This window comes from Phoca vitulina, unplaced genomic scaffold, assembly GCF_004348235.1.
Source record: "Phoca vitulina isolate PV1807 unplaced genomic scaffold, GSC_HSeal_1.0 scaffold63, whole genome shotgun sequence".
In the NCBI taxonomy this organism is placed as follows: domain Eukaryota; kingdom Metazoa; phylum Chordata; class Mammalia; order Carnivora; family Phocidae; genus Phoca; species Phoca vitulina.
Genome location: NW_022589766.1, coordinates 6947396 through 6973997, shown reverse-complemented (window position 1 = coordinate 6973997; position 26602 = coordinate 6947396). Strand labels below are relative to the sequence as shown.

Below are 26602 nucleotides of genomic sequence, written 5' to 3'. Positions count from 1 at the left end.
CATTCTATCCCTTTGGAAAGGCCTTCCAAAGCAGTTACAAACCAGAAATCATAACAGCAAAATAACCTGATTTAAATAAATAAAACTTCTGTACCACAAAATAAGTCACAAACTTAAAGGCAAAAGGCTAAGGGCACCTGGGTGGCTCAGTCAGTTAAGCATCTGCCTTCGGCTCAGGTCACGATCTCAGGGTCCTAGGATCAAGCCCCGCATCAGGTTCCCTGCTCAGCGGGGAATATGCTTCTCTCTCTCCCTCTCCCCCTCCTCCTCCACCCCTTCGAGCTCTCTATCTCAAATAAATAAATAAAATCTTTAAAAATAAATAAATAAAAACAAAAAATAAACGCAAAAGGCTAGAAAATACCAAAAATATGTAAGAAAAGGATTAATATTCAGAATACATAAACACTCTATATTCAAGAAATAGCTCAAGTTCAAAAAAAAAATGAACTCTAAATAAAAATACACAAAAGATATAAACAGGCAATTCATACAAGAAATTCAAATTGTCAATAAACATGAAAACGATTACTTGATTCAAGTAATCAAGGAGATGCAACAATAATGTAGGAGACGACCTTTTCCTTTACCCTTTTCAGCTCCTAATACTTCTGACAATTTTTCAAATTGTCCAAGAGCTTTGACATTTTATATTCCTTATTCCACACCTATTCACTTAACATATATAAAAAAGACAGCATCACCACCTGACAAGCTTCCCTGCATCCACCTCGCCACTCAGCAATAACACGCCAGCAGAGAACTAACACCACTACCACAGCTCCCTCCCACCCCCCAGTAAGAGCTGTGCAACTCACACTGTAACCTCCTACACCGGAATCACCTGGAGACTGATTAGACTTTGATTCCCAAACTCCAGCTGGACCTATTAAAACAGCTCTGTCTGCACAAGTAATTCACATGCACATCAGAGCTTGAAAAGCACTAGATTAAAAGATTCCTCTCTAGGAAATGTGACTGGTGCCAAAGTAGTAACCCACACATACTGACATTTGAAGGCTTCCCCATCACTCTACAAATGAAACCCAGCAACTGAGCCACCCACCCACACCGGCCTTCCAATCAGCTTTTTAATGTTTCATTTTCAAATAGTGACAGGCACCCAAGGATCCTCAGTCATTCGAAGAATGCCTTTAACATAAAAGAGGCTAAAATCAAACAAAAATCAAAACACATCCTCAAGAGGGAGATGATGTAAGAAATAAAAGAAAAATACTTTAAATCCTTTAATTATCTTCAGAGAGTTAGAAAATATTATATCCATGAAAGAAACATGGTGCAACAAAAAGAAAATTAAGAGAAAAACAAAGCTCCCAGAAGTTAAAAAAATGGTTAGAGAAATTTAAAAATTCACTAGACGATGTGGAAGATGAAACTGAGACAATCTCCCCAGTAACAAAAGAAAAGGACAAAAGGGAAAATAAGAGAGAATAAATTTAAGGGATTAGTCCACGAGATACAACATCTAAGTAATAATAGGTTGTCCTTAGAGAAAGGTCAAAGACAACAGAGGGATGAAATTGTCAAATACACACTAAAAGAAAAATGAAGAACACAGAACTCCCGGGCTAAATGGTCCCCTGTGCGCCAATGTAATTCACTGACTCAATAAAAAATGCACTGGATATTTTAGAACATAAGGTTAATTAGTACTGAAAGCTAAGAACCAATGAAACAAAAACAAATAAATAAATAAACTAATAAACCAATGCTTCAAAATCTGAGGGAGAATTATTTCCAACCTAAAATTATCTTCAAACTATAAATCAACTGTGAGGATACAATAAAGGTGCTAATAGACAAGCAAAATCTCACTAAATTTACCATCCTCATACTTTTCTTAGGAAGCTACCAATTGGTGTGTTTCACAAAAAAGAAGAGAGTAACCCAACAAAGAGAAAAATGGGATCCAAGACACAGAGGCTCCATCTGACAAGAGAATTTTCAAAATGATAATGAAAGAAAATCCCAGGATCATTGCTGTTCAGCAGATCCTGGAGGAAAGCTCAGAAATCCTCCAATAAATAGACGAAATTGGAGGAAAGCCTTCAAGAAATAAATACAACTGATTAACTGATGTGCCCCAAAATAACATGCTACCATGAGGGTGAAAATGAGCTAATGATAGGTATATACAAAACTAAGCAAATGAACAAAAAGGCAATTACACACCCCAAGAAAATCAGTTTTATGCCAAGAAATAATAAAAACCTGGTAGAGTACAAGGCTCATCTGTAATAATATTTAATGCAAACAATGAATAGTCCTTCATCAAAAACTGTGATGTACCAATATTGGGAGAATGGAGAAGGGAGAGGCTAGAGGCTGAGAGCTAAATCCTCATCTTCCATAGTAGGAAGTCAACACATAGTACCTAAAATGGAGAGGAATGTAGATACTAGACTTTTCAAGGAATTTTTAATCAAATCAGGCATGCAAGATTTTAATACATAAACATTAAATAATGATACAAGAGTAAAATAATTGCACAAGAGATACCATAAGATACCATGCAATTACTGGTCAAATGAGTTGGATAGTGTTGGCAAGGCCTGGCGGAAGAGAAGATTTCAGTTGGGCCTTCTAGGAAAGGTTAGATTTGGACAGAAGAGGGTGGGGGAAGGGAGGTGGGCAGATGACAAGACCAAAGGCTAGGAGAAAGGGCAGTGAAAGATTTAGAGGATTTAACATGCAAGGGAATAATGGCTGATAGAGGATATGGGCCAAAGTATCTTAACAGCAGCATAAGGATGCCAAGAATGAAGTTGGGAACAATATCCTATGGGACTATAGTGTGGATGAGCTCAGGCTCGGATCCAACCTATTTCTCAACTGTAGAGCCTAATTCACATTGTTAAAAAAAAAAAATCCAACACTGTGTAGAATGTGAACAGAGCCTTAAACATTAGTAGCCCCTACATGAAGTACTTGACATTATGAACTCTCATCCAGACAGTATTTTAAAAATAGACTGGCATGGTCCCCACCCCAGACCTAGTGGGTGAGAATCTCCACAGGTGTTTCTGACAGTCATCAGTGGAGAAAACTACTGCCACATGTAAATGAAGACACCTACCGAACCTCTAGCCAGATGACCTATTCATCTATACTTGGTGCCCCAAACCCTCCTTCAAATTCTAAGCCTCTATCACCACCTCATCTGCTGAGTCTTGCCTTTCATGTATTATTTCAAATTCAACTTGTCTGAAAACGCAAAACCATTTCCCTCTTCTGGCCATAATTCCTACGAACTGTACCTCACCTCTACTCACCAGTAAGTTCACAAAGCTGAAAACTGAAGAGTTAACATTTAACTTATTGCTGTTACTTAATACCCCCTTCCATGCTACCCAAATGTTCTTAGTTGGTATCTTTTCCATTCTCACTTCCCACTCTTACCATCCCACACTTGATCTACTACAACCACCTGGAATCTAGCTTCTCTGCCTTGTTCTGTTTTGTTTTGTTTTTTAATGGCTTCTCTGCCTTTGAACCAGCTCCTTTCCATTTACTCTACACAATGCTGGCAGATGACCTTTTCCTAAAGCATTATCTTGGTGACTTTATTCCCAAGACATTACCTTTAGTGGCGCTCTCCTGCTTACGACATAGAATCTAAAACTCCAAGAAAATAGTTTTAATACCGTAGAAAAACACTGTACCAGAGGGCGCCTGGATGGCTCATTTCGTTAAGCGACTGCCTTCAGCTCAGGTCATGATCCTGGAGTCCCAGGATCGAGTCCCGCATCGGGCTCCCTGTTCAGCAGGGAGTCTGCTTCTCCCTCTGACCCTCCCCCCTCTCATGTGCTCTCTCTCTCTCTCATTCTCTCTCAAATAAATAAATCTTAAAAAAAAAAAAAAAAAAACACTGTACCAGAATTCACAACAGTATAAGAACTTCCCTGCCACTCATTAGCTGTAAGACCATGAGCATCATCATCCTTCCTAGGGTCCTCATCTGCCTAAGTTGAATCAATTCAACATTTACTGAACATCTACTACAAAGCTTATCATAGGATTAGGCACTTGAACTAGTAGAGTTGTCTGAGATTTTTATGTATGACAGTTAAGGCCAGACTCTTAAGATACTTTGGCCCATATCCTCTATCAGCCATTATTCCCTAGTATGTAAATCCTCTAAATCTTTCACTGCCCTTTCTCCTAGCCTTTGGTCTTGTCATCTGCCCACCTCCCTTCCCCCACCCTCTTCTGTCCAAATCTAACCTTTCCTAGAAGGCCCAACTGAAATCTCTTCTCTTCCGCCAGGCCTTGCCAACACTATCCAACTCATTTGACCAGTAATTGCATGGTATCTTATGGTATCTCTTGTGCAATTATTTTACTCTTGTATCATTATTTAACGTTTATGTATTAAAATCTTGCATGCCTGATTTGATTAAAAATTCCTTGAAAAGTCTAGTTTAGTATCTACATTCCTCTCTGTGTCCAGTATGAAACTTGACCTACAGCCAAGAACACAGTCTTGATTTGTCCAACTCTAATGCGTTTCCAACAATAACAAGTTACCCCTCCAGTACTATGGAACCATCAACATTACTCACCACTTTACTTTGCATGTCTGTGTATTCCATTCCACAATATGTTTATCATCTGAACAACTATACAAACAGCCATTGTCTTGATGCCACTGTATGCAATTAACCTTGTTGTCATGTCCACCACTCTACAGATTAAAAAAAAAAAAAAGATTAAAAGAAAAAAAACCACGCCTGATATAACATAATTACGCATCCTAGAATCATTACTAACAGTTAACAAAAAAGATAGGCTTTAACCTAACTTAAAACACCCTAACCTATAGCTATCTATTTCCAACATCAAAAATGAGATAAATCATCTATAAACTCATCAAATGTTAACTTTCCCTTCTCTGTTGAAAAAATATACTTCCACATCGTAAGTCAAAGGATGCTAGTTCTAAATGCCACTTGCTTTTGACAGGAATGCCAGCACTGGGGCGCCTGGGTGGCTCAGTCGTTAAGCGTCTGCCTTCCGCTCAGGTCATGGTCCCAGGGTCCTGGGATGGAGCCCCTGCATCGGGCTCCCTGCTCCACGGGAAGCCTGCTTCTCCCTCTCCCACTCCCCCTGCTTGTGTTCCCTCTCTCACTGTGTCTCTCTCTCTGTCAAATAAATAAATAAATAAATAAATAAATAAGGAATGCCAGCACTAAGACAAGACAGAATACTTCATGTACAGTGGCAAAAGCTTATGACACTTGAGTGAACTAATAAAGTCAAATCTTGGAGTTTAAAGTATTAAGATAAAAATCATGTCTAGTCAAAACTATCTTTGAAAATCACAGTCACTTTAAAAAAAAACTACCAAAACTGGGGCACCTGGGTGGCTCAGTCGGTTAAGCATCTGCCTTCGGCTCAGGCCATGATCTCAGGGTCCTGGGATGGAGCCCTGAATCAGGCTCCCTGCTCAGCAGGGAGTCTGCTTTGCCCTCTGCCTCTGCCCCTCCCCCCGTGCATACTCTCTCTCTGTCTCTCTCAAATAAATAAATAAAACCTTTAAAAAACAAACTACCAAAACTATCTCTCAATAAAGAAACCACTGTTTCAGGGTGCCTGGGTGGCTCAGTCGTTAAGCGTCTGCCTTCGGCTCAGGTCATGATCCCAGGGTCCTGGGATCAAGCCCCGCGTCTGGCTCCCTGCTCAGCAGAGAGCCTGCTTCTCCCTCTCCCTCTGCCTGCTGCTTTGCCTGCTTGTGCTCTCTGTCAAATAAATAAATAAAATCTTAAAAAGAAAAAAAAAAAGAAAGAAACCACTATTTCTTCAGGTAAACACTAAGTATTTCCTTGTGTTATGGAAGATACCATATGAACAATACTTTAAACATATTCAACATAGCAAGATGCTTGCTCACTCAGCAGCAAACAGGAATGGAGACATCAACTGGGAAAGGGCAAGTTCAACTCTCCCACCCACCACACACACATTCCGGGACAAACTCATTCAGCAGAATAAGGTCCTAAAATAATTTACACTGTGAGCAATTATGATTTTCACTCTCTCTACTTGAATTCACAGTACAATTAAATGAATACATGAATCACCATCATGTATATATGTAAACTAAGGATAAAACTCAAAATCACTACTCTATTATATAGATTGCTCACTTTTTTTTTAAGATTTTATTTGTCAGAGAGACAGAGAGCGCACAAGCAGGGGGAGTGGCAAAGGGAGAAGCAGGCTTCCCAATGAGCAAGGAGCCCAATGCAGGACTCGATCCCAGGACACTGGGATCATGACCTGAGCCGAAGGAAGACGCTTAACCAACTGAGCCCCCGAGGCATCCCAAGAAAAATACTTCTAAATATTAAGTTCAGCTACTTCCTTTCACTAGTATGAGCTATCCATTCAAAGAACTAAGTCCTATATCATTGACACATACACAAGAACTGAATAAAGGATATAAACATAAATTCCATAGAAAAAATTCAGTAAGAAAATAAAATTTTCAAAGTTAGTAATCCAAGAGATTAAAGCAAAACAAAGTAACATTTTCAGTCTATCCATCTAGCATTTTGCTTATCAGCATTATAATACCCACACTGGGAAGGTTACAGAAAAAAATGGCACTATCATACATTGCTAGGAGCTATTATACCCATTTGAAAAACAATCTACCAACTGTCCATTCACTCATTCACTTACTCAACAAACATCTGCACAATACCAATTACATGTCAGGTACTGCACTAGGCACTTACAATATACTATTACATCTAAATCCCAAAAAAGCATGCAAGGTAGGTTACAGAATACCCATTTAAGAAATGAGAAGTTCAACTACTTACCCATGACCACATAACTAAAAGGACTCAACCTCAGGACAGAATAGTTCCAAAGCCTGATCCCTTTCTACTTCACCAATCATCCCAACACTCCTTACTCTGACCTTCTTAGTTATTCTTTTAATACATTCATTCCCTGTTAAAGATTAATGTATAATCCCATGAAGTACCAAAATTATCTAAAAAGGAGTTCTAGGTTTCATTAGCATTATGTCCACTGCCACAGTAGCTGAATAAAGCAGCTATCACACTGCTTGGATTGTAGGTACTTGCTCATCACAAAAGACTGATCAAATCAAAGGATGGGCTCCCAACCACAGTAGGGTAAAAGCCTACATGAGGACAATACTCGACTTGGAGAGGAGGGAGGAAGTAAGAGAAATTCCCTTCTTACTATCTATACATCTAAATGCTTTAATTTGTTTTACAGTTGTATTTTTATACTCTTTAACAGGAAAATAAGTAACATACTTTGAAATGCAGATTTAAAATCAGAATTTTTCATCTATCAAATCAGCTGAGCTTTTGTTAATGTTTTTGCTGTTTTAATGGGCATATCCAATGGTGGAAATAATGCTATTGGAATACAGGTACTCTTTCCATTGCTGATACAGAAAATCAAGAAAACTCTTCCAGAAACTATTTGTATACTATACATAAAAAGCCTTAACATTAAAACCCTTTCACTCATTAATTACAGGTCAGTAATTCTGGGAATCCATGTAAACAGCAAACAAAATGTGTAACAACAAAAAATTAGAAAGCACCTTAATGGTCAGTAATAGTTAAATCACCAAGGGACTATCCAATTTAGTGGGATTTTAGGGAGTCATTGAAAATGTAACTAGTTCCTGACAAACATGAAAATTGCTCATGTTGTAATGTAATGGAAAATATCAGGATACAAAATAGATGGACAGAACTCAACTGTATTTCTTAAACATGTACATAAAGAAATACACAATCTTATTAAACAGCTCTTGGTGATAGATGTAAGAATAATTTTTTTCCCTTTTCAACATTATGTAGTTCCAAATTATCTATGGAGAATGTTACTTAAAATAGAAAACACTGTTTGATTCATATATACAGAAAGCATTCCTATATAAAGACAGACGTTCAGTGAACACCAAACACATAATGTAATAAACAGTGTCCTAAACAAACTATGCTAAGTTAAATCACTGCCCTGTAGTGCCAAACTCTCACTTTGCTCTGTGATGCCAGGGCTGGGACTCCACAGACCACATCCCTGCTTTGCCAGCCAGATGGCCAGTAGGCTCCACCAAAAAGGGCTGCTAGAGAGAGACAAGGCTGGAAGAGGAATTTGTTCTAGCCTGGCTCCTACTGTGCTCCTTTTGGTAGCAGCTGAACCCAATACGCAATTGTTCCAACACCTGAGGAACTAGGCTCCTCCCCTCCCTTCAAGGACACCAGCAGTCAGTTACGAGCTCTGTCCTCAGAGGTCTGGACCGCAAAGCCCATGGGGCCACTCTTCCACCAGAGACAGCAGCAAAGAGAGCAACACCAGCTCCTCAAAGGTTTGAGTTTCAGCAGTTATCCCAACTGCCTCCTTTGTTCCCTAGCCCTAAAGGTGGTGAGCTCTTTCCTGCAGTCACAATTTGAGGTACCTAGAACTCTTTCTACCTTTTATTTTAAATCTAGTCAACAGTTCTTCATATTCTAACCTACAACAAAGATTACATTACCTATTATAGCTATTAACAATATTACTGTTCCCAATTTTAAATGTGGGGGCAGAAAAATGCCCCTATAATACAGATCCTATAGCATTATTCGGTTTTGTTTTTAATAAATCTCTAATAATCAGTTTCCCATTTCTTTTATATACAATATACATCCATACACACACACACACACACACACACTTATCTGTACTTACTATCAATTTACTGTGTAATTCTCCTTTTACTGTACTGTATAATAAAATACTACCAACTGCTGTACCAAGAGCCAACAAGTCAATCTGGTTACTCGTTCCTATAGCTTCTGATTTCCTTTTTTTCCTCTGGGGACTTTCCTGGGGGGGGAAAAAGAAAAGGTTCATTTTGTATTTCAAACACAAGACATCATTAATGCATAAATGCAAATGCCCACTAACCCACAAATGAAATGTGACCGCTACCAAAAGACACTTAAAGATTGGGGGAGGGAGGGCAGATGACTCACTCTCAAATGCTTTCTTTCTCACTATTTGGGGAAAAAAAAAATCACTCCAATGGAAAGAAGAGCTTATAATTCTCCGTCCCTGTCCCCTACCTCTCTGGAAGGAAGGCGACAAATAGGACATGCTCCCAGTATTCTCTTAAAAGGTCCAAGCAGCCTCACTGCTGCTTCCACTTCTCAGAAATGAACCACTCGTGAAAGGTCCAAGTGAAGCCTCCACTCCCAAGCAGAGACTACAGATCCACAGCCAAGCAACCAACACTTCCCCTTTTTCCCTCTTCATCTTCCCTTGTGCTCTAGCTTCATTCTCAGGAAAGGGGACTCACATGTTTTTATAAACACACATTTATTTCAGTCTCAGTCAAAACATAGTTGTAACTAGTAGAGCATACTAGAAGCTGCTCTAGTGTGTGAGAATTAAGGGTTAGTCTGAAAGTTCCATGCAGTCTTGGTGATCCTCATGACAAGAGGCACAAGTTCCAACCCAGTGTCAAATGCCACAAGACTGCTTTGATTTACTTCAAAAACAGAACTAACAGCTGTTAGTCCAAAGACAATCAATGATGACGACTTCAGAGTATTTCATCAAAGTTTACAATACTGAAAATGTGTAATTTCAGAACTTCTCTTCCATATGATGTTTTTTTTTTTAATTAAAGCGTGCCAGCCTGTGCTTTAGCAGAAAGCTGAGATACCCATTCTTTTAACATAAAACAGACCACTCACTACCACAGGAAAAAGAACAGCTTCCCAATAGTGCAAGACCTTTGCTCTACAGCACAAAGCAGCAGGCCAAGATACATAAAAATGTGCCCAACCCGAAAACCACCAATGAAAACTATGATGTTACAAGTGTATAAAGAATATCAAGGAGTAGGGGCGCCTGGGTGGCTCAGTCGGTTAAGCGTCTGCCTTCGGCTCCGTTCGTGATCCCAGGGTCCTGGGATTAAGCCCCCCACTGGCTGGGCTCCCTGCTCAGTGGGGAGCCTGCTTCTCCCTCTGCCGGCCGCTCCCCCTGCTTGTGCTGTCTCTCTCTGACAAATAAATAAAATCTTAAAAAAAAAAAAAAAACCTATTAAAAAAAAAGAGTATCAAGGAGTAGATTTATAAAGCATTTTCCGTTTTGTTTTCGTTTAGTTAATCTTATGGAGATGTTACATTTGAAGAATTTTATTCACTTGACACACTTAGTTCAACAAAAACTAAAAAGATTTAACAAAAAATAGTATCTTTTTATATAGAGAAAAAAATACACATTTTGTAAGTTCTAAGAAATATATCTACATTAATAAACCCCAAAGAGAAGTTACAATTAAAAGCCAAAGTATAAAAAAATATGATGGTCTTATCAGTAACATTTAATTTGCTTGAAACACTGAAACCTTAGCACAAGCAATGTCCTAGATCCCACCTTCAGTTCAGTGACTATCTAAAGCCACCTCTAAATGATCCCACAAGGCAGATGTGGCTTCAGCACAAGGTTATGAACACAAACACCTATTTCAGGCAAGAGCAGTTGGGGAAAGTATACCAACCCCCTACTACACCTCATCAGAAAACTCTTCTCTCAAAGATCCTAGAAATTATTTCTCCAACTCTTGGTTTTCCCAAATCAAGTTAAAATCATCTCACACTGAGGTTTCTAATGTGTGAAACATAGGCTGGTCCAAATATGTGTATGTTTTTCTGCAGATATGAATTTGCATTAAAAAGCACAAAAAGGGGTGCTTGGCTGGCTGAGTCAGGAAAGCATGCAACTCTTGATCTTGGGTTATGAGTCCAAGACCCACACTGGGTGTAGAAATTTCTTAACAAAATTTAAAAAAATTAAAAAATAAAAAGCACCAAGAAATTTTAGATATTAATCCTTAACATATTCAAACCCTAATTTCCCTATCAACAAAATCTGTGTATTTCGGGAGAAGCAAGCAGAGGCAAGTGGAGGAGCATCCACAGAACTTATGCCCAATTTTGAGGATCAGTGGTCTAAGCCTAAATAATAACACAATTAATGCATCTCAAAGAACTACTGACTCATGCATATTTTCTCAGAGCTGGACGACCTTTTTTAAAAATCACTTCCCAGTTAGCAGGATGAGCATGTCTGAACAGGTCAACCAGATAAGTTTATATAAGCAATGTGCATTTTAGTAAAATCTATTTTAAATATTACCCCGTCACCAAATAGTTCTGAAACCAAGAATTTAGTGCTGATGATTATAGATTTTGACAGACCTTTGTCAGCATTTTCTTTCTGAACCTGTTGCTCCTGTGATCAGAAACTTCAATGACTCCCCAGAGAAGACTAAATCAATACAAGCAACTCTCTGGTATTCAAAAGCATCTGCAATTTGCGTCCAGACCACCCTTTTCCAACCTTATTTCCAATTCCATCTTTATATTACACTCCCTAATCACTAACACTTTCCCATTTTGCTTCTGCTTTTCCCTCAACTTGGAGGGGTCTTTTCCTGCTCACCTCAATTTTCTTTTGGTTAAAAATCTATCCATGCTTCAGGGTCCACCCCAACTCTCATCTCCCAACAAAAACCTCTTCTCTTTTTATTTAAAGACTTTATTTATTTATTTGAGAGACAGCGCATTGGGCGGGGGGGCCGTGTTGGCACAGGGAGAAGCAGACCCCCACTTAGCAGGGAGCCCAGTGCAGGGCTCTATCCCAGGACACTGGGATCATGACCTGAGCTGAAGGCAGACGCTCAACCGACTGAGCCACCCAGGCGCCCCCTCTTCTTTCTCTTAAGGCACACATCATACTGCACTCTGCATTACAGACACGGTATATCTGAATTATCCACTTCTTTTTTTTTATTTATTTATTCATGAGAGTCAGAGAGAGAGAGAGAGAGGCAGAGGCAGAGGGAGAAGCAGGCTCCCCGCCTAGCAGGGAGCCCGATGCGGGACTCGATCCCAGGGCCCTGGGATCATGACCTGAGCTGAAGGCAGACGTTTAACCATCTGAGCCACCCAGGCGCCCCCTGAATTATCCACTTCTTCCTTGATGTGTCTCAGTCATACTCAGTTTTACTTCCTCTGAAGTACCTAGCACAAGATCAAGTGCATACTCACTATACACATAAGTACATAAAATAATGAAAAGGGTAGGCTAAAACTTGAGTTCGTATCTGTGACTGAAAAACTGGAGTTTCTAGAGGTACCAGGAGTGAAGACACAAAAAAAATGTGATTTCTTAAAGAGTCTTTTTCAGTGTGAAAGTCTGACTAGGCTAAGCAATAAAGAGTAGCACCAGTCTGAAAAAGTTTATCAGCATTTGATCCAGAAGGCAATCAGAAGGCTGATTGACAGTCTCAAGGGGCTAAGTGCATGATTTACAAAAGCAAGACACAGGGCAGATGTGGTGAAGAGAGAGAGGAAAAAAAGGGCATCCAAGTGATGAGAAGTCTGAATTTGATCAATTAAGCAATGACTTTTTAGACTGAGATCCCAGAGTAAGGAAAGTTTACATGGAGAGCTAGTACACACAATCATAAAAATATATGTATATGTAATTGAAACAAGCTCCACAAAAAACTTATCCTTTCCCATGCAAAATACACTCATTTTTTTAACTCTATCACAACCCACTAAAGCGGTTTCATAATCCACTAATGGATCAAAACCTACTTTTGAAAAATCCTGACCTCTAGACACTGAAAATTATGCCAAAGTTTCAAGTTTCATTCTGCAATTAGTCTCATATGCCTTTTCTTCGCCTACCTTACTGTCACCTCTTTGGCAAACGTTTAAGTTTCACGGATAACAATGAACAAAATGTGTGCATTTTACATGTCATTTACATATTTATATCAAAAACAATCAAATTTTAATAACCAGGAACTTCTATTCCTGCCAGCAGGATCTAATCTGCAAACTTTTCCTTGTTTTGAAGTTTAAATACTGGAGAGACCCTAAGATACAGCATCATACATTCAGGAACACAACCAGACTGTACCACATCTCCAAGGGATGGGAATGGGGAACTCCACTCAGATTCTTCCTAGAAACATTTTTTTTTTTTTTTTTTTGAGTAAAGTGATAGCAGTTTATTAAGTGAAGACACAGAAAAAGCTCTCAAGAATGAGAGGGGTCCCGACAGGGTCGCCCCTTCCTAGAAACATTCTTAATGCTACTGTGCTTGCCCTGTCTTATGGCTGAAGCACCATGTGCTTCGTTTAACAAGAACTAAGCTGTGTGGTCAGTTTAACTGCAGTAACAGCAAAGCAGCATAAATACATGAACTGTGGTAGCTGATGGTAGACAAGGTCTGTTTCTTCAGGGCTGTACACCAGCTAGGGAAGGAAAAATAGAAAAGTTGGGAGAGATTTTAGGGGGCAATGAAATAGCAGGGTCAGTTACAAGGTGGGGCTCAGGTACTTACTTTGCAGTTTTGGCATATCATTTAACAGCTCAGCCTCAGTTTACACACACAAACATGATGAGCTTTAAAAACAGCATCCACCTATAGTCCATCAATGTGTCTCCTTGCACTTTTCTTATCATTACAGGTCCTCTTGCCCCAGGTTCCATTAACCAACTGAAATGCTCGCTATATAATATATACAAAAACCTTTCAAAAACTACTGTGGCATAAATGTGAAATATTATAATCGTTCTTGACCAAGAACAACAAACAGCAATATGATTTTTCTAAACATTTAGGAACTACTATTTTAACGCTTATTACCCAAGTAACCCAGCACCAACTCATTTTTCTCCACTCACAGGAGTAATATCACCAAACTTTGTCCTTGGGTGGCAAATTGCCAATTACTGAACCAGATACAGGATACTCTTACAAAATGATTTACACTGAGGAATGTAGCAGTAAATGATAAAATGAGCCCACAGAGAATGCTCACTGAATCACTCAATAATAACAACTAATATTTACTGAGCACTTACTACACCAGTCACATACACTGCCTCATTTAATTCTCTGAGGACCCTGAAAGGTGGGTAGCATAAGCTCTACTTCATGTTTGAGTAACAAAAATCTTAAGGTGTTGGGAACACACGCTTCATAATAATATCCTTTCTAAGACTCATACTCTAATCCTCAAAGATGTAAAATAAAAAGGTTTAATAAAATCAGAGCATCTTAAAACTTCAGTGGCAAGGATCCTAACCCAGGGACCTGGGAGCAGAGACTGAGCAGCTACTACATATCACTCTTCATCTTCTAGCTTTAAAAAAATAACATGACTTTATAATTTTATCCCGTAATATATGTGCACATTTAAGAGAACCACTTCTCCCTCTAATCTTCAAGTAAAATTGATGCTCTAGGTGGACACATCGCCAGTATGAGGACCGAATGTCCTCCTTACATTCCTCCCGGCTCTCAATTCTGTGACTCAAGATCTAGGGTTACAGTGTAAGAACAGCGGACCAGGAGTCAGAGGACCTCGATTCTAATGGTCACAGTCTCTTTATTGGTTACTAAAGCTTTGGTGAAGTCACTTGGAACTTCCTTAGTTCTGATTCTCAGTTTTTAAAAAAATTTTATTTCAGGACACTTCATAGAGCTGTGTGGCTAAAATGAAAACACACAGATAAAAAGATACTGAAACCTATACAAACTTTTTTTAAGTAGCCAAACTCTCACTTTTCAATGAGGCCCTCCAAATTAGTGACTTGCTCAATGTGACAAAAGCAATTTGAGTTGAGTCCTGGATATGAAACCAAATCTAGATATTTTTCTACTATTTCAGACTGGTATACATAATCCAAAACTATGATTTTCAACAGGAAATTTAAGATCAGGCCAAAGTTTTATTCTTGAGGCATATAATGTGACTTAAGTCAACAGAAAAGCAAAGGGGGGGGGCAACAAATTTTTGCTAGCCTATTATTAACTATTATTTGTGGTAGATAATGGACAACAAAGCTCTAAATACCTGAGTTCTAGTCCTGGTTCTATTTTTGGTTTTTATGCAAGCTGCCTAATTTTCCAGAGTCTTAGTTTCTTTTTCACAAACAAGGCAAAAAGTTAGTCTTTATCTACCTTCCAGGACTAACCATACAAATCCAAGATATTAATAACAATACTTGCAGCACTTACATACACTAATCTAAATGTTTCTGCATTACTAAACATGTTCACCTTCACAACCACTCTGAGGTGGGTACTATTACCCCTGTTTTACAAACGAGGAACGAGAAGCACAATCACCACTATGAAGCCAAACCTAGATTCAAACGTAAGCAGGAGAGCTTGGATCCATGCATCTAATCATTGCTCCACGTTTTCCCTCAGCATCACTATTATCATCTCTTTACACAACTGTTAAATAGAAACAGAGAACAACTTTAAAAAGGGAAAATATGCAGACTGCTGTAACTTTAACAATGACAACTATGATTTTTTTTAAAGTCCAAGTTCGCCTTGACTTAAGAGCCCGGATAAAGGTTTCTTTTATTTATCAACTAAAGTCACTTCATCTAGAAACTAAGAGACTCTATTTTAAGATCTGAAAAATACCTAAACATACTCCCCCAAAGCATAGTTAGATGTACCCCTACTTTCAACTTAAAAATTTAGCAGAGAGTCCCCCCACGGTAGTCATGATGGAGTTAAAAATCTGTCTTAAATACTAGCTTTTGAAGTTTTACACACAGTGTCATCTAAACACTCACGATACCTGACGCTTCCAAATCCCATTAGACTGATTCGATTTGACTACCGTATACCTGCAGTACCCACACATGCACGTGAGTTGGGGCAGACGTGGTGGGAAGACTCAACAGTGAATGACATCTTACCTGAGATGAGGCCCTAACAGAAAAGCCTTCCCTAACTCGGCAATGTCCCCTCTAAGAAATACTTCACCTGGATTCACATTCATTACATTAAACCGGCTACTTCACTTTACCTCCACAACCTAATGCAGACTTCAGACTTGGTTAAAAGAGGGTGTATAAACGGGAACTGAGCAGATGTTTTAAAAAAGAAAAAAAAAAAAAGGCATGAAGTTTCAAATGACTGAGAATGGAAACGAGCCTGGGAAAGTTAAGAGTTTGAAGAGTGAGAGTACCACACACTGGACGTGGAAGAGAACACGTGGTGAGCCTGCTGCACCCAAGGGTTCGGGGGTGGGGGGGTTGTCCGGAAGCAAGGAAATAGACTTACTCATTCCAATCTCCTAAGGCAAAGCCGATGAGCTAGAGAAATCGGAAAAGAGTACTACAGCCCCAAGGAGGGGCTCTGTCAAAATCCAGGACGTTGAAGAGCACATGTTGCTGCGCGAGGCTTGGCAGAAGGAAGCCGCCCCGGGGAACTGGGGGCCTACGCGAACATGGCGGCCCCGGCGACAGCCGGGCGCGGGGCGCAGACCGCATGGAGCCAGTCGGTAGCGCTCCAGTCTACGGCCCGTCCAATCGGGCCGCGCCCTCTTTCGCTACTCTGCGGGCAGGCCGCACGCGGAACTGGCGAAGTGGACCGAGTCCGCGCCGCCGCCGCACTCCGTGCCTCCTCACCCCGGGCCTCGGAGGGCCGCGCGAGATGCCCGGCCACGCGCCGTCGGACTGCGGGTGCGCTAAGGCCGAGCCCGGGCGGACGCCCGCCCCCCGCCGTCCCGCCTGCTTTACCTTGGCCTGCAGCCGCGCTGGCGCCCAGGCCAGGCAGGTGCAGGTACCGCTGAGGTGCGCGGAAGGCACGTACTCTTGGTGCAGCCTATTGTTGGCTGTCTCCCACACTCGCAACTGACCGTCGGCAGACGCCAAAGCGAAGTATGCCTGGTTCAGCGGAGAGAAGGCGCAAGGAACCCCTGCCGGGGACAGGGGGTCCGCAACACCACCGCCACCCGCCGCCATTGCTGCCCTGGCTCCGCGGCAGCCACGTGTTCGCCTGTGCGCATGCGCACCGGCGTGGGGCGGGGCCTGGAGGGAGGAAGTGGGGCGGAGGGAGAGCAGAGAGCCGAGGGAGTGGCTCGTCGCGTCTCTAGCAAGCGTTGGGCGGGCCCAGCCTGTGGACGGTGGCCCGGAGGGCCCAATGCTAATTTGTACTGGTTGGGGGAGGGGACATGTGGAGTGATGTGACTGCCTACTGGAGAGGAGGCCCGTTCCTTTAAAAAAAAAAAAAAAGGAAGAAAAAGGTTTGGGTTTGTTTTTTTGTTTTTTTTTAATAACATGATTGAACTGAATGTTTAAAAGACATAATCACTTATAACTCCATGACTGTAGTAACTGTTTTCATTTTTTCTTATCCACTTGCAGGCTATAATCACGTATACATATAACAATTTATTCAGTCATAGTGTGAAAGTAACGGTGGGATCTGCTATCCGCTCCCTTATTTCGTCAGGATTAATCCCATGTTACTACATCAAATAGACAATTCGTAATGACGGCATAGTATTTCACCAAATCTATGCATTGTGATTCAAGAAATGCCAGATTAATATTATTCAGCCCACAGTTTATTGCCCAGCAGGAAAGACAAAAAACACCCTCGGGGATATGGGGAGACTGAAGCTTTTACAGCAAGGGGGTGCCACGGTAACATTTGCGTTTTAAATTATTTGTAATGACAACCATCTACATTTTTTAAAGGCCTCCTGGACTCCATGGAGATGGTGGTAAAGGGGCAAGAAGGAAAACCGACACAATATAGGACAGTGCTGGGTCAGACTCAGATGAAAACAGTAAAGGTGGGGAGAAGTGCCCAGATTTCGGATAGAATCTGAAGTTAGAGTCAACAGGGCTTGCTAAATGATTGCAAAGGGTGAGAAAAAAACAAGTGAAGGACCTCCAGGGTCTGAGCAAACTAGTGAATGGTAATTCCATCAACTAGATTGGGTAAATGGGTTTGGTTGGAGTGGAAATCAAGAATTCTGTTTTGGACAGTTAAGTATGATATGTCTACTGTACTTCCAAATAGAGTTGTTCACTGGGAGTTGGCTACAGGAGAAGATCACAGAGATATAAGTTTGGATGCACTAGCATACAGATGCTATTTGAAACTGCGGGACTAGTCAGATCATGTTGGGTGCAAGTATGGATAGAAAAGAAAACTTAGCCCCAAACTGTGCAATCTTTAGAGGTCAGGAGGAGGAGGAAGATCCAGCAAAGAAGATTAAGAATGGGTAAGATGAAAGCCCAGGAGACTGAGATGTCCTTGAAACCAAATCTTTATAAGGATTTAGGAAGCAAGACTTGATCAAAGCCATGTCAAATGCTGGAAGATGAAGACTGAGCATGAACCAGGATTTGGCAAGATCAAGGTCATAGGTGACTCTTGAAAAGCATTTCAGGGGCACCTGACTGGCTCAGAAGATAGAGCATGCAACTCTTGATCCCAGGGTTATGAGTTCAAGTCCCACGCTGGGTATGGAGATTATTTAAAAATAAAATCTTAAAAACACACACGCACACAAAAAGCAAAACAAAAGCATTTGGGGTGGGGGACCTACTATAGAGAGCGAAAGAGAAAAAGGGATGTGAGAAAGTACAGAAAAGGGATTTTCAGAAAAGTTTTCAAGGATTTTTGTTATAAAGGAGCATATATGAGTCTGAAGAAAAGTCTGAGCTAGAGTTATAAATTAGTCATAAATATACAAATAATACAAGCTTATTGTGCACTCACTGTATGTCTGGTACTGTTCTCAGTGTTTTATGTACATTAATCCATTTAGTCCTGTGAAAAGTCACAGCTACCTATTATGACTCTTATCCACTTTAAATTCATGGTCGCAAACTTCACGTGGGAAGTCAATGCTGCCAAGTTATCGGTTGTTCCCTGGTCCATTCATACTTCCATTCTTCTCCTAGATACTGATTCATCTCTTTCTTTTCCTACCACTTCAAACCTATCCCTCCCTACCTGCTCTCAGTGAATGACTTTGCTTCCTATTTCTTGAGAAAATAGAAGGAATCATAAGAGAAGTTCCACAAGCTTCCAGTACCATGAACTCTAACCAACCTGTGCTCCATCACTCCTGGCACTACGGATGGATTGCCCATGCTCCTAGAAGAGGCCACCCCTCCACATAAGTTCTAGATCCCATTATTCAAAAAAGTCTTTCCTCTCTCTACTAGCATCAATTTTACTTCTCAGCTTAATCCTTCTCATCAACACATAAACATACTGTTATTTCTTTCTTCCTAAAAAATAAAATTTCCCTTACCTTACTTCCCCCTACAGTCACTGTCCCAATCTTTTCTTTCCTTAAAAAAAAAAAAGGTAGTCTAATTTTCTTAATCTCTCTCCTCTAATTTCTCTCCTCCAATGGGACTTTCATCCCAATCCACCACTACACCAAAATTCTCAGTAAGGCCACCAGTTACCTCCATATTGCTAAATATGTGTCCATTCTAAATCTGCATCTCATGTGACCTGTCATTAGCATGCTTGTCTTCCATGCCATCACACCCTCCTGGCTTCCCTCTTACTTCTCTGCCTCCTCTTCTCAGTCTTCTCTCTTGGATCTTATCTCTCACTCTCTAACATCAGGGTGCCTTAGGGCACTTCTTTACCTGGGCATGTGACTTTCCAGAATAAAGATTACATTTTCCAGCTTTCTTTGCAAACTGTGAGGCCATATGACTACGAGCCAGTACAAAAATGTCCTTAAAGTGACAGGGTATGCTATTCGTCATTGCTTTTTTCTTCTTAATTCCTGGAACTCAAATGTGATGGCCAAAAGCTAGAACATCCATGACGGACCTTGAGGAGAAAACATGCTGAGAATAGCAGAGCAGCAAGATAGAAGGAACTAGAGACTCTGAAGCATCATATACGTCCTGGACCAACGCCTTGGACCTCTTTTATACAAGAGAAAATAAACTTCCCTCTTGTTTAAACTACAGTATTTTGGGTTATGTTACATGCAGCTAAACCAAACTGTGCTCATTTTTTTATATCCTTTGCCTCAGTTGGTGATACCACCAGCCATCCAGTTAGCCCCTGGAGAAAGCCAGAAATCAGGCCTGTTTATTAACCAATCCCACATCTCACTTCTGCCCAAACATATAGGCACACCTGATCAATCATCAGATTCTGTTTTATCTCTTAAATAATTCTCTATTCAATTTCCTCACCTCCATCCAATTTTACCACCTCTGTTCTTTTTTCTTTGGGGGGGGGTTCCTTTTTTATTTAAATTCAATTAATTAACATATAGTGTATTATTAGTTTCAGAGGTAGAGTTCAGTGATTCATCAGTTGCATACAACACCCAGTGCTCATTCCATCACGTGCCCTCCTTCATGCCCATCACCCAGTTATCCCAGCCCCCACAACTCCCCTCCAACAACCCTCAGTTTCTTTCCTATGCTTAAGAGTCTCTTATTGTTTTTCTCCCTCTCTGATTTCATCTTGTTTTATTCTTCCCAGGTTTGTTTTTTTTTACTAACCAGAATCATGCTGTATGTATTGTTCTTTGATGTGCTTGTTGGAGATGTTCTCAGACTAGCACACTCCTTTTATCCATTCTAAATTCCACAGAAATAGTGTCACTGTTTGGGTTGCTTCGTTCTGCTGTTATAATTATGCCCACTTTTGTGCACAAACTTGAGCACAGGGGCTGGAATTTGAGGGGAAGAGTGCCAGTTTGAGCCCTTGGCAATCTGAGGTGAAGGCATGTTGACTTGGCATTGAGCAGGTGGCAGGCCATGCATGCTGACTCGGGCAGAAGGGTGGCTGGACTGTGAATTTGGGACCCACAGGCTGATGGCATTGTGTGTGATGGGGACGTGGCTGGTTTTGCTTTTAAATTTTGTTTTTCTGGGAAACTCGATCTCTCCTTCTATTCTAAATGAAAGCCTTGCTGGATATTCTTGGCTGTAGATTTTTTTTCCTTTTAGCAGTTGGAATTGATCATGCCAGTTCCTTCTGGCCTGCAGAGTTTCTACTGAAAAACCCACTGATAGCTGTATGGGGTTTCCCTTGTATGTCACTGCTTTCCTTTCTCTTACTGCTTTTAAAAGTCTCTCTTTATCACTACTTTTGGCCATCTTATTTACTTTGTGTCTTGGTGCAGAACTCTTTGGGTTGGTTTTGTTGGGGGCTCTCTGTGCCTCCTGGATCTAGATTTCTCTTTCCTTCCCCAGATTCAGGAAGTTTTTAGCTATTATTTCTTCAGACAAATCTTCAGCCCTCTTTTCTCGCTCTTCTCCTTCTGGGATCCCTGTCGTGCGACTGTTATGCTTGACAATGTTGCTGAGTTCCCTGGGTCTATTCTCATTTTGCGTATTTTTTCCCCTTCTCAACTGCTCAGCTTGATTACTTTCCATGACTCTGTCCTCCAGACAGCAGATCCATTCAACTTCCTCTTGTTTGCTATTTAATCGAGGTGGTCTATTTTTATTTCCATTTAGTGAGTCCAATAGCTCTAGTTGGTTCTTTTTTATGTCTCCTATCTCTTGGTAGAGGGTCTCATGGAGGGCCTGCACTCCTTTCTCAATTCTAGCAAGTCTCTTTATGAGCATTACTTTAAATTCGCTATCAGACATATTACTTATCTCCATTTCGCTTAGGTCTCCTGCTCTGGTTTTGTTCTTTCATTTGGGACATATTCCTCTGTCTCTTCATTCTGTCTACCACCTCTGTTCTTATTTGAGCCTTATCTCTCTCACTGGAACTGCCACCAATACTTGTATTGGATTCCCTTTCTCCATGCTGGTCTGGTGGTATGATCTTTGTAAATTATTAATCTGACCACGCCACTTCTCTACTTAAAATCCTTCACAGGGGCGCCTGGGTGGCACAGTCGGTTAAGTGTATGACTCTTGGCTTTAGCTCAGGTCCTGATTTCAGGGTCCTGAGATCATGTCCCACATTGGACTCCACGCTCAGCGAGGAGTCTGCTTAAGACTCTCTCTCCCTCTGCCCCTCCCCACCATGCTCTCAGTCTCTCTCTAAAATAAATAAAGAAATCTTAAAAAAAAAAAAAAAACAGGGGCGCCTGGGTGGCTCAGTCATTAAGCGTCTGCCTTCGGCTCAGGTCATGATCCCAGGGTCCTGGGATCGAGCCCCGCATCGGGCTCCCTGCTCGGCAGGAAGCCTGCTTCTCCCTCTCCCACTCCCCCTGCTTGTGTTCCCTCTCTCACTATGTCTCTTGCTGTCAAATAAATAAAATCTTTAAAAAAATAAAATAAAATAAAATAAACACCTTCACAAAGCCTGCTAGCACCTATAGAAGAAATGCTATGCTGTTTAATATATTACAAAACAATCTGTAATCTGGTCCCTGTCAGCCTCCCCAGCAACATCACTCATTAGACCCTCATCTGCTTCTGGTTTCCTGCCCTTATCATCCTTGTTATGGGTCCTGCTCTTTTGCTCTGCCTATAATTTAGGCTCATCCAGTCCTCTCTCTGCCCCAATTCCAGCTCTTCATCAAACTTACCAACAATTCGGGGCACCTGGGTGGCTCAGTCGGTTAAGCGGCTGACTTCGGCTCAGGTCATGATCCCAGGGTCCAGGGATCAAGCTCTGCATCGGGCTCCCTGCTCAGTGGAGAGCCTGCTTCTTCCTCTCCCTTTGCCTGCTGCTCTACCTACTTGTGCTCTCTATCTCTCTGTCAAATAAATAAATAAAATCTTTAAAAAAAAAAAAACCTTACTAACAATTCAACTTTTTTTAAAAATTTTATTATGTTATGTTAGTCACCATACAATACATCATTGGTTTTTGATGTGGTGATCCACGATCCATTGTTTTCGTATAACACCCAGTGCTCCATGCAGTACGTGCCCTCCTTAATACCCATCACCGGGCTAACGAATCCCCCCTACTCCCTCCCCTCTAAAACCCTGTTTGTTTCTCAGAGTCCATAGTCTCTCATGGTTCATCTCTCCCTCCAATTCCGCCCCCCATTTTTCCCTTCCTTCTCCTAATGTCCTCCATGCTATTCCTTATGTTCCACAAATAAGTGAAACCATATGATAATTGACTTTCTCTGCTTGACTCATTTCACTTAGCATAATCTCCTCCAGTCCCATTCATGTTGATGTAAAAGTTGGGTAACAATTCAACTTTTAACTAATTCTTTTTATCCTAAAAAGTGATAGATCCTACAATCTTTAATCCTTAACAAAACATTTGCAAATCAAATCAGCAATATATAAAAAAAGATTCAATACCATGATCAAATGGGATTTATCCCAGGAATGCAAGTTTGGTTTAACATTCAAAATTCAAAAATTGTAACATACCATGTTAATGGAATAAAGGACTAAAAATGCATGATAATCTTGAAAGATAAAGAAAAAGATTTTAACAAAATCCAACACCCATTCATAATTAAAAACAAACAAACAAACAAACTTTTGGGGCACCCGGGTGCCTCAGGTCATGATCTCAGTGTCTGAGCTCAAGCCCCATGCCAGGTTCCAGGCTCAGCACAGAGTATGCTTGAGATTCTTTCCCCCCACTCCTCCTCTCCTTCTGCTCCTCCCCCACTCCCACTCTCTCTCTCTCTCAGATAAATAAAACAAACAAACAAACAAACAAACAAACAAACTTTTAACAAAGTAGGGACAGAAGGGAATATCCTCAACCTGATAAAGGGAATCTACAAAAACCCAGAGCTCACTTCATACTTCATGGTGAAAGATTGATGCCTTCCTCCTAAGATTGAAAATAAATTAATGCTGTCCACTCTCATCAATTCTATTCAATATTTTACTGAAGTTTCCAGCTAGTGCAATAAAGTAAATAATGATAATAATAATTATAATAATAGCATCCAAATTGGAGAGAAAGGAATAAAAGTATTTTTATTCACAGATGACTTATAGAAAATTTCAAGAAATTCACAAAAAATTCTAAAACTAATAAATTAATGTACCAAGGTCTCAAGATACAAGATTAATATATAAAACCAACAGTATTTCTTCATTCTATTGGTGGACAATCAAAATTAAATTGAGAATGACTCCATTTACAACAGCACCAGAAAGAATAAAATACTTGGGAAAAAAAATTAACAAATGTTCAAGACTTGTATTCTAAAAAGTATAAAACACTGCTGAGAGAACTTAAAGGAGACCTAAATAAATGAAATGACATTGCATGTTCATGAACTGATAAACTCAATATTGTCAAGACAGCAATTCTACTCAATTTGTTCTATAAATTCAATACAATCCCTATCAGAATCTTAGCAGGACTTTTTGTAGAAATTGGTAAATTAATCCTTATGTGAAGTGAAACAATCATCTAAAAGAAGAACAAAGTTGGTGTCATCATATTACCTGATTTCAAAACTAACAATAAAGCTACAGTATCAAGGCAGTGTAAGAACTTTTAAGATGCACTCTCCTAGCAACTTTCAAATATGCAACACAATATTAATAACTATTGAGGTGCTTGGGTGATTTAGTTGGTTAAGCATCTGCCTTCAGCTCAGGTCATGATCCCCGAGTCCTGGGAATGAGCCGCTTGTCAGGCTCCCTGCTCAGCAGGGAGTCTGCTTCTTCCTCTCCCTCTGCCCCCCCCACCCCTCTCATTCTCTCTCTCTCTCAAATAAATAATCTTTAAAAAAATACTATTAACTAGTGTCACCAGAAATTTGTACCTTTTGACCACCTTCAATAGACTCCTTCAATTTCTAATACATAACAGTAAATCCTGGAGGAATTCTACAGAATCCAGATTCAAGCTCAGCAGCAACTGGGGAAACAAATGACAAAGCAAGAGAAAAGCAATTACATTCTCAGATTTAAATACTTTTTCTTTCACTAAAAGTTTAAAAAAATTATGAACTTCAACAGTTCTATTAAAATCTAAATACATGGGGCACCTGGGTAGCTCAGTTGGTTAAGCATCTGCCTTCGGCTCAGGTCATGATCTCAGGGTCCTGGAACGGAGCCCCGCATCTCATTGGGCTCCCTGCTCATCAGGGAGTCTGCTTCTTCCTCTTTCCTCTGCCCCTCCACCCTGCTTGTGTGTGCTCACTCTCTCTCTCTTTCAAATAAATAAAATCTTTAAAAAAATAAAATAAAGGGCGCCTGGGTGGCTCAGTCATTAAGCATCTGCCTTCGGCTCAGGTCATGGTCCCAGGGTCCTGGGATAGAGCCCTGCATCGGGCTCCCTGCTTGGCGGGGATCCTGCTTCTCCCTCTCCCACTCCCCCTGTTTGTGTTCCCTCTCTCACTGTCTCTCTCTGTCAAATAAATAAATAAAATCTTTAAAAAAGTGAAAAAATAAAATAAAATCTAGATACATGTAAAGATACACAATAAAATACACAAGTATTAAATGTATTTGGACCATATTTGCATGCTGTATCATTTAGTAGTCACCTAGGTATCAGGACTACTGGTTTTCTCATTTCCTACTTTATTCATTCATTTATTAAGCAAATATTTATTGAGGGCACATTTTGTTCCAGGCACTATGACAGGCAATGGAATTATAATGATGAATTAGACACAGCCCTTGGCACAATCTTATCCTCCAAACTGGGAAATGGTAAATAAACTGTGATTTCATTTAACCTGACATGCACTGTGGAGGGTTGGTCTGAAGACAGGATATACAGGAACACAAAGGAGAGGCACTTCTCCCAGTGTTTTGGACTTATTATAAGCCACCATTCTGGTGAGGCTGATACCTGAAGGATGAGGGAAAATTATACAAAACAGAGGAAAGAAGCACACACAAAGAGGTAGAGGAGAACATCTGTGGAATTAGAACTAGTGATCTAATTTGACTGGAGATTTTAAAATGTCAGCCATTAGCCATAGTACTTCTTGACAGCTATTTGGACTTTAAAGTAATTGCTTGACTAAATGCCACTAGAAGACAGTGTCTTTCTGACCTTATACCATAAACATGATGAGTTGATGATGCCTTATATTGTCGGATAATAGTTTCAGAGTGCAGGCTGACAGTTTCATAGGGAAGACAGAAGGAAAAGGGAAAAGTATAGCCAAAAATAGAAAATAGAAAAAAAATAGAAAAGCACACATAGTGATCTTTTTTTAGAGCTTAAATGCTCTGAAAGATCATGAATAAATAAGGAATAATTATATTTTTCAACATATGTTAATGTATTTCATTAGATGTGTATAGGATAAAATATTATGTCTTATTCAAACAATAAAATGGGATGCCATTTACTTTTTATAGTTTATCTTAGAAATCAAAGAGATGTAAATTTATTTCCCATATTCCGTCAATAGATCTTCTTCTTTCCAAGTCCTACTCCTTCTGAAATAACAGCCAAATATCATTTAATCATCTTTAAGAGATAATGAAGTAGGAATGATACATTTTAAAACCATTAGTAAGGCTTAGGATTCAGAAAGTTCAACTCAGGCCCTTATTTGGCAGTAATAATAAAAAGATTGGTCATAAAAACTTTCTTAAAAAAAAACAAATCAAAACCAGAAGTGAGACTTACAGTTGGGGTGGAGGGAGAGCAGTTTCTTTATTCATTTTTAGGCCTGAAAGAGAGAAATCCTGATAATGGAGTTTGTGGTGGCTGACGTTTTAGAAAGCACAGTTTAGAGAGTACTAATTTATGTCTTCAAAAGTAATAACAAGACTTATTTTGTACAATTTAAACTGAATCCATAGCCCTTTGAACATATTTTAATTTAACTCTA

The 26602-nt window shown here is 40.1% G+C and overlaps 1 protein-coding gene across 1 annotated transcript in view; it reads right to left on the bottom strand.

The window, feature by feature from the left end:
* WDR43 (WD repeat domain 43) overlaps positions 1–16885 on the bottom strand; it is a 47058-nt gene extending 30173 nt beyond the window's left edge. Inside the window, exons 1-3 of the mRNA XM_032391530.1 lie at positions 16638–16885; positions 8749–8886; positions 4584–4705 (exon numbers count right to left, since the gene is read on the bottom strand). Of these exons, the coding sequence (XP_032247421.1) occupies positions 4584–4705; positions 8749–8886; positions 16638–16862 (485 nt within the window). The 5' untranslated portion in view covers positions 16863–16885. The remainder of the gene's footprint in view (positions 1–4583; positions 4706–8748; positions 8887–16637) is intronic.
* Between the last annotated feature and the right edge of the window lie 9717 nt (positions 16886–26602).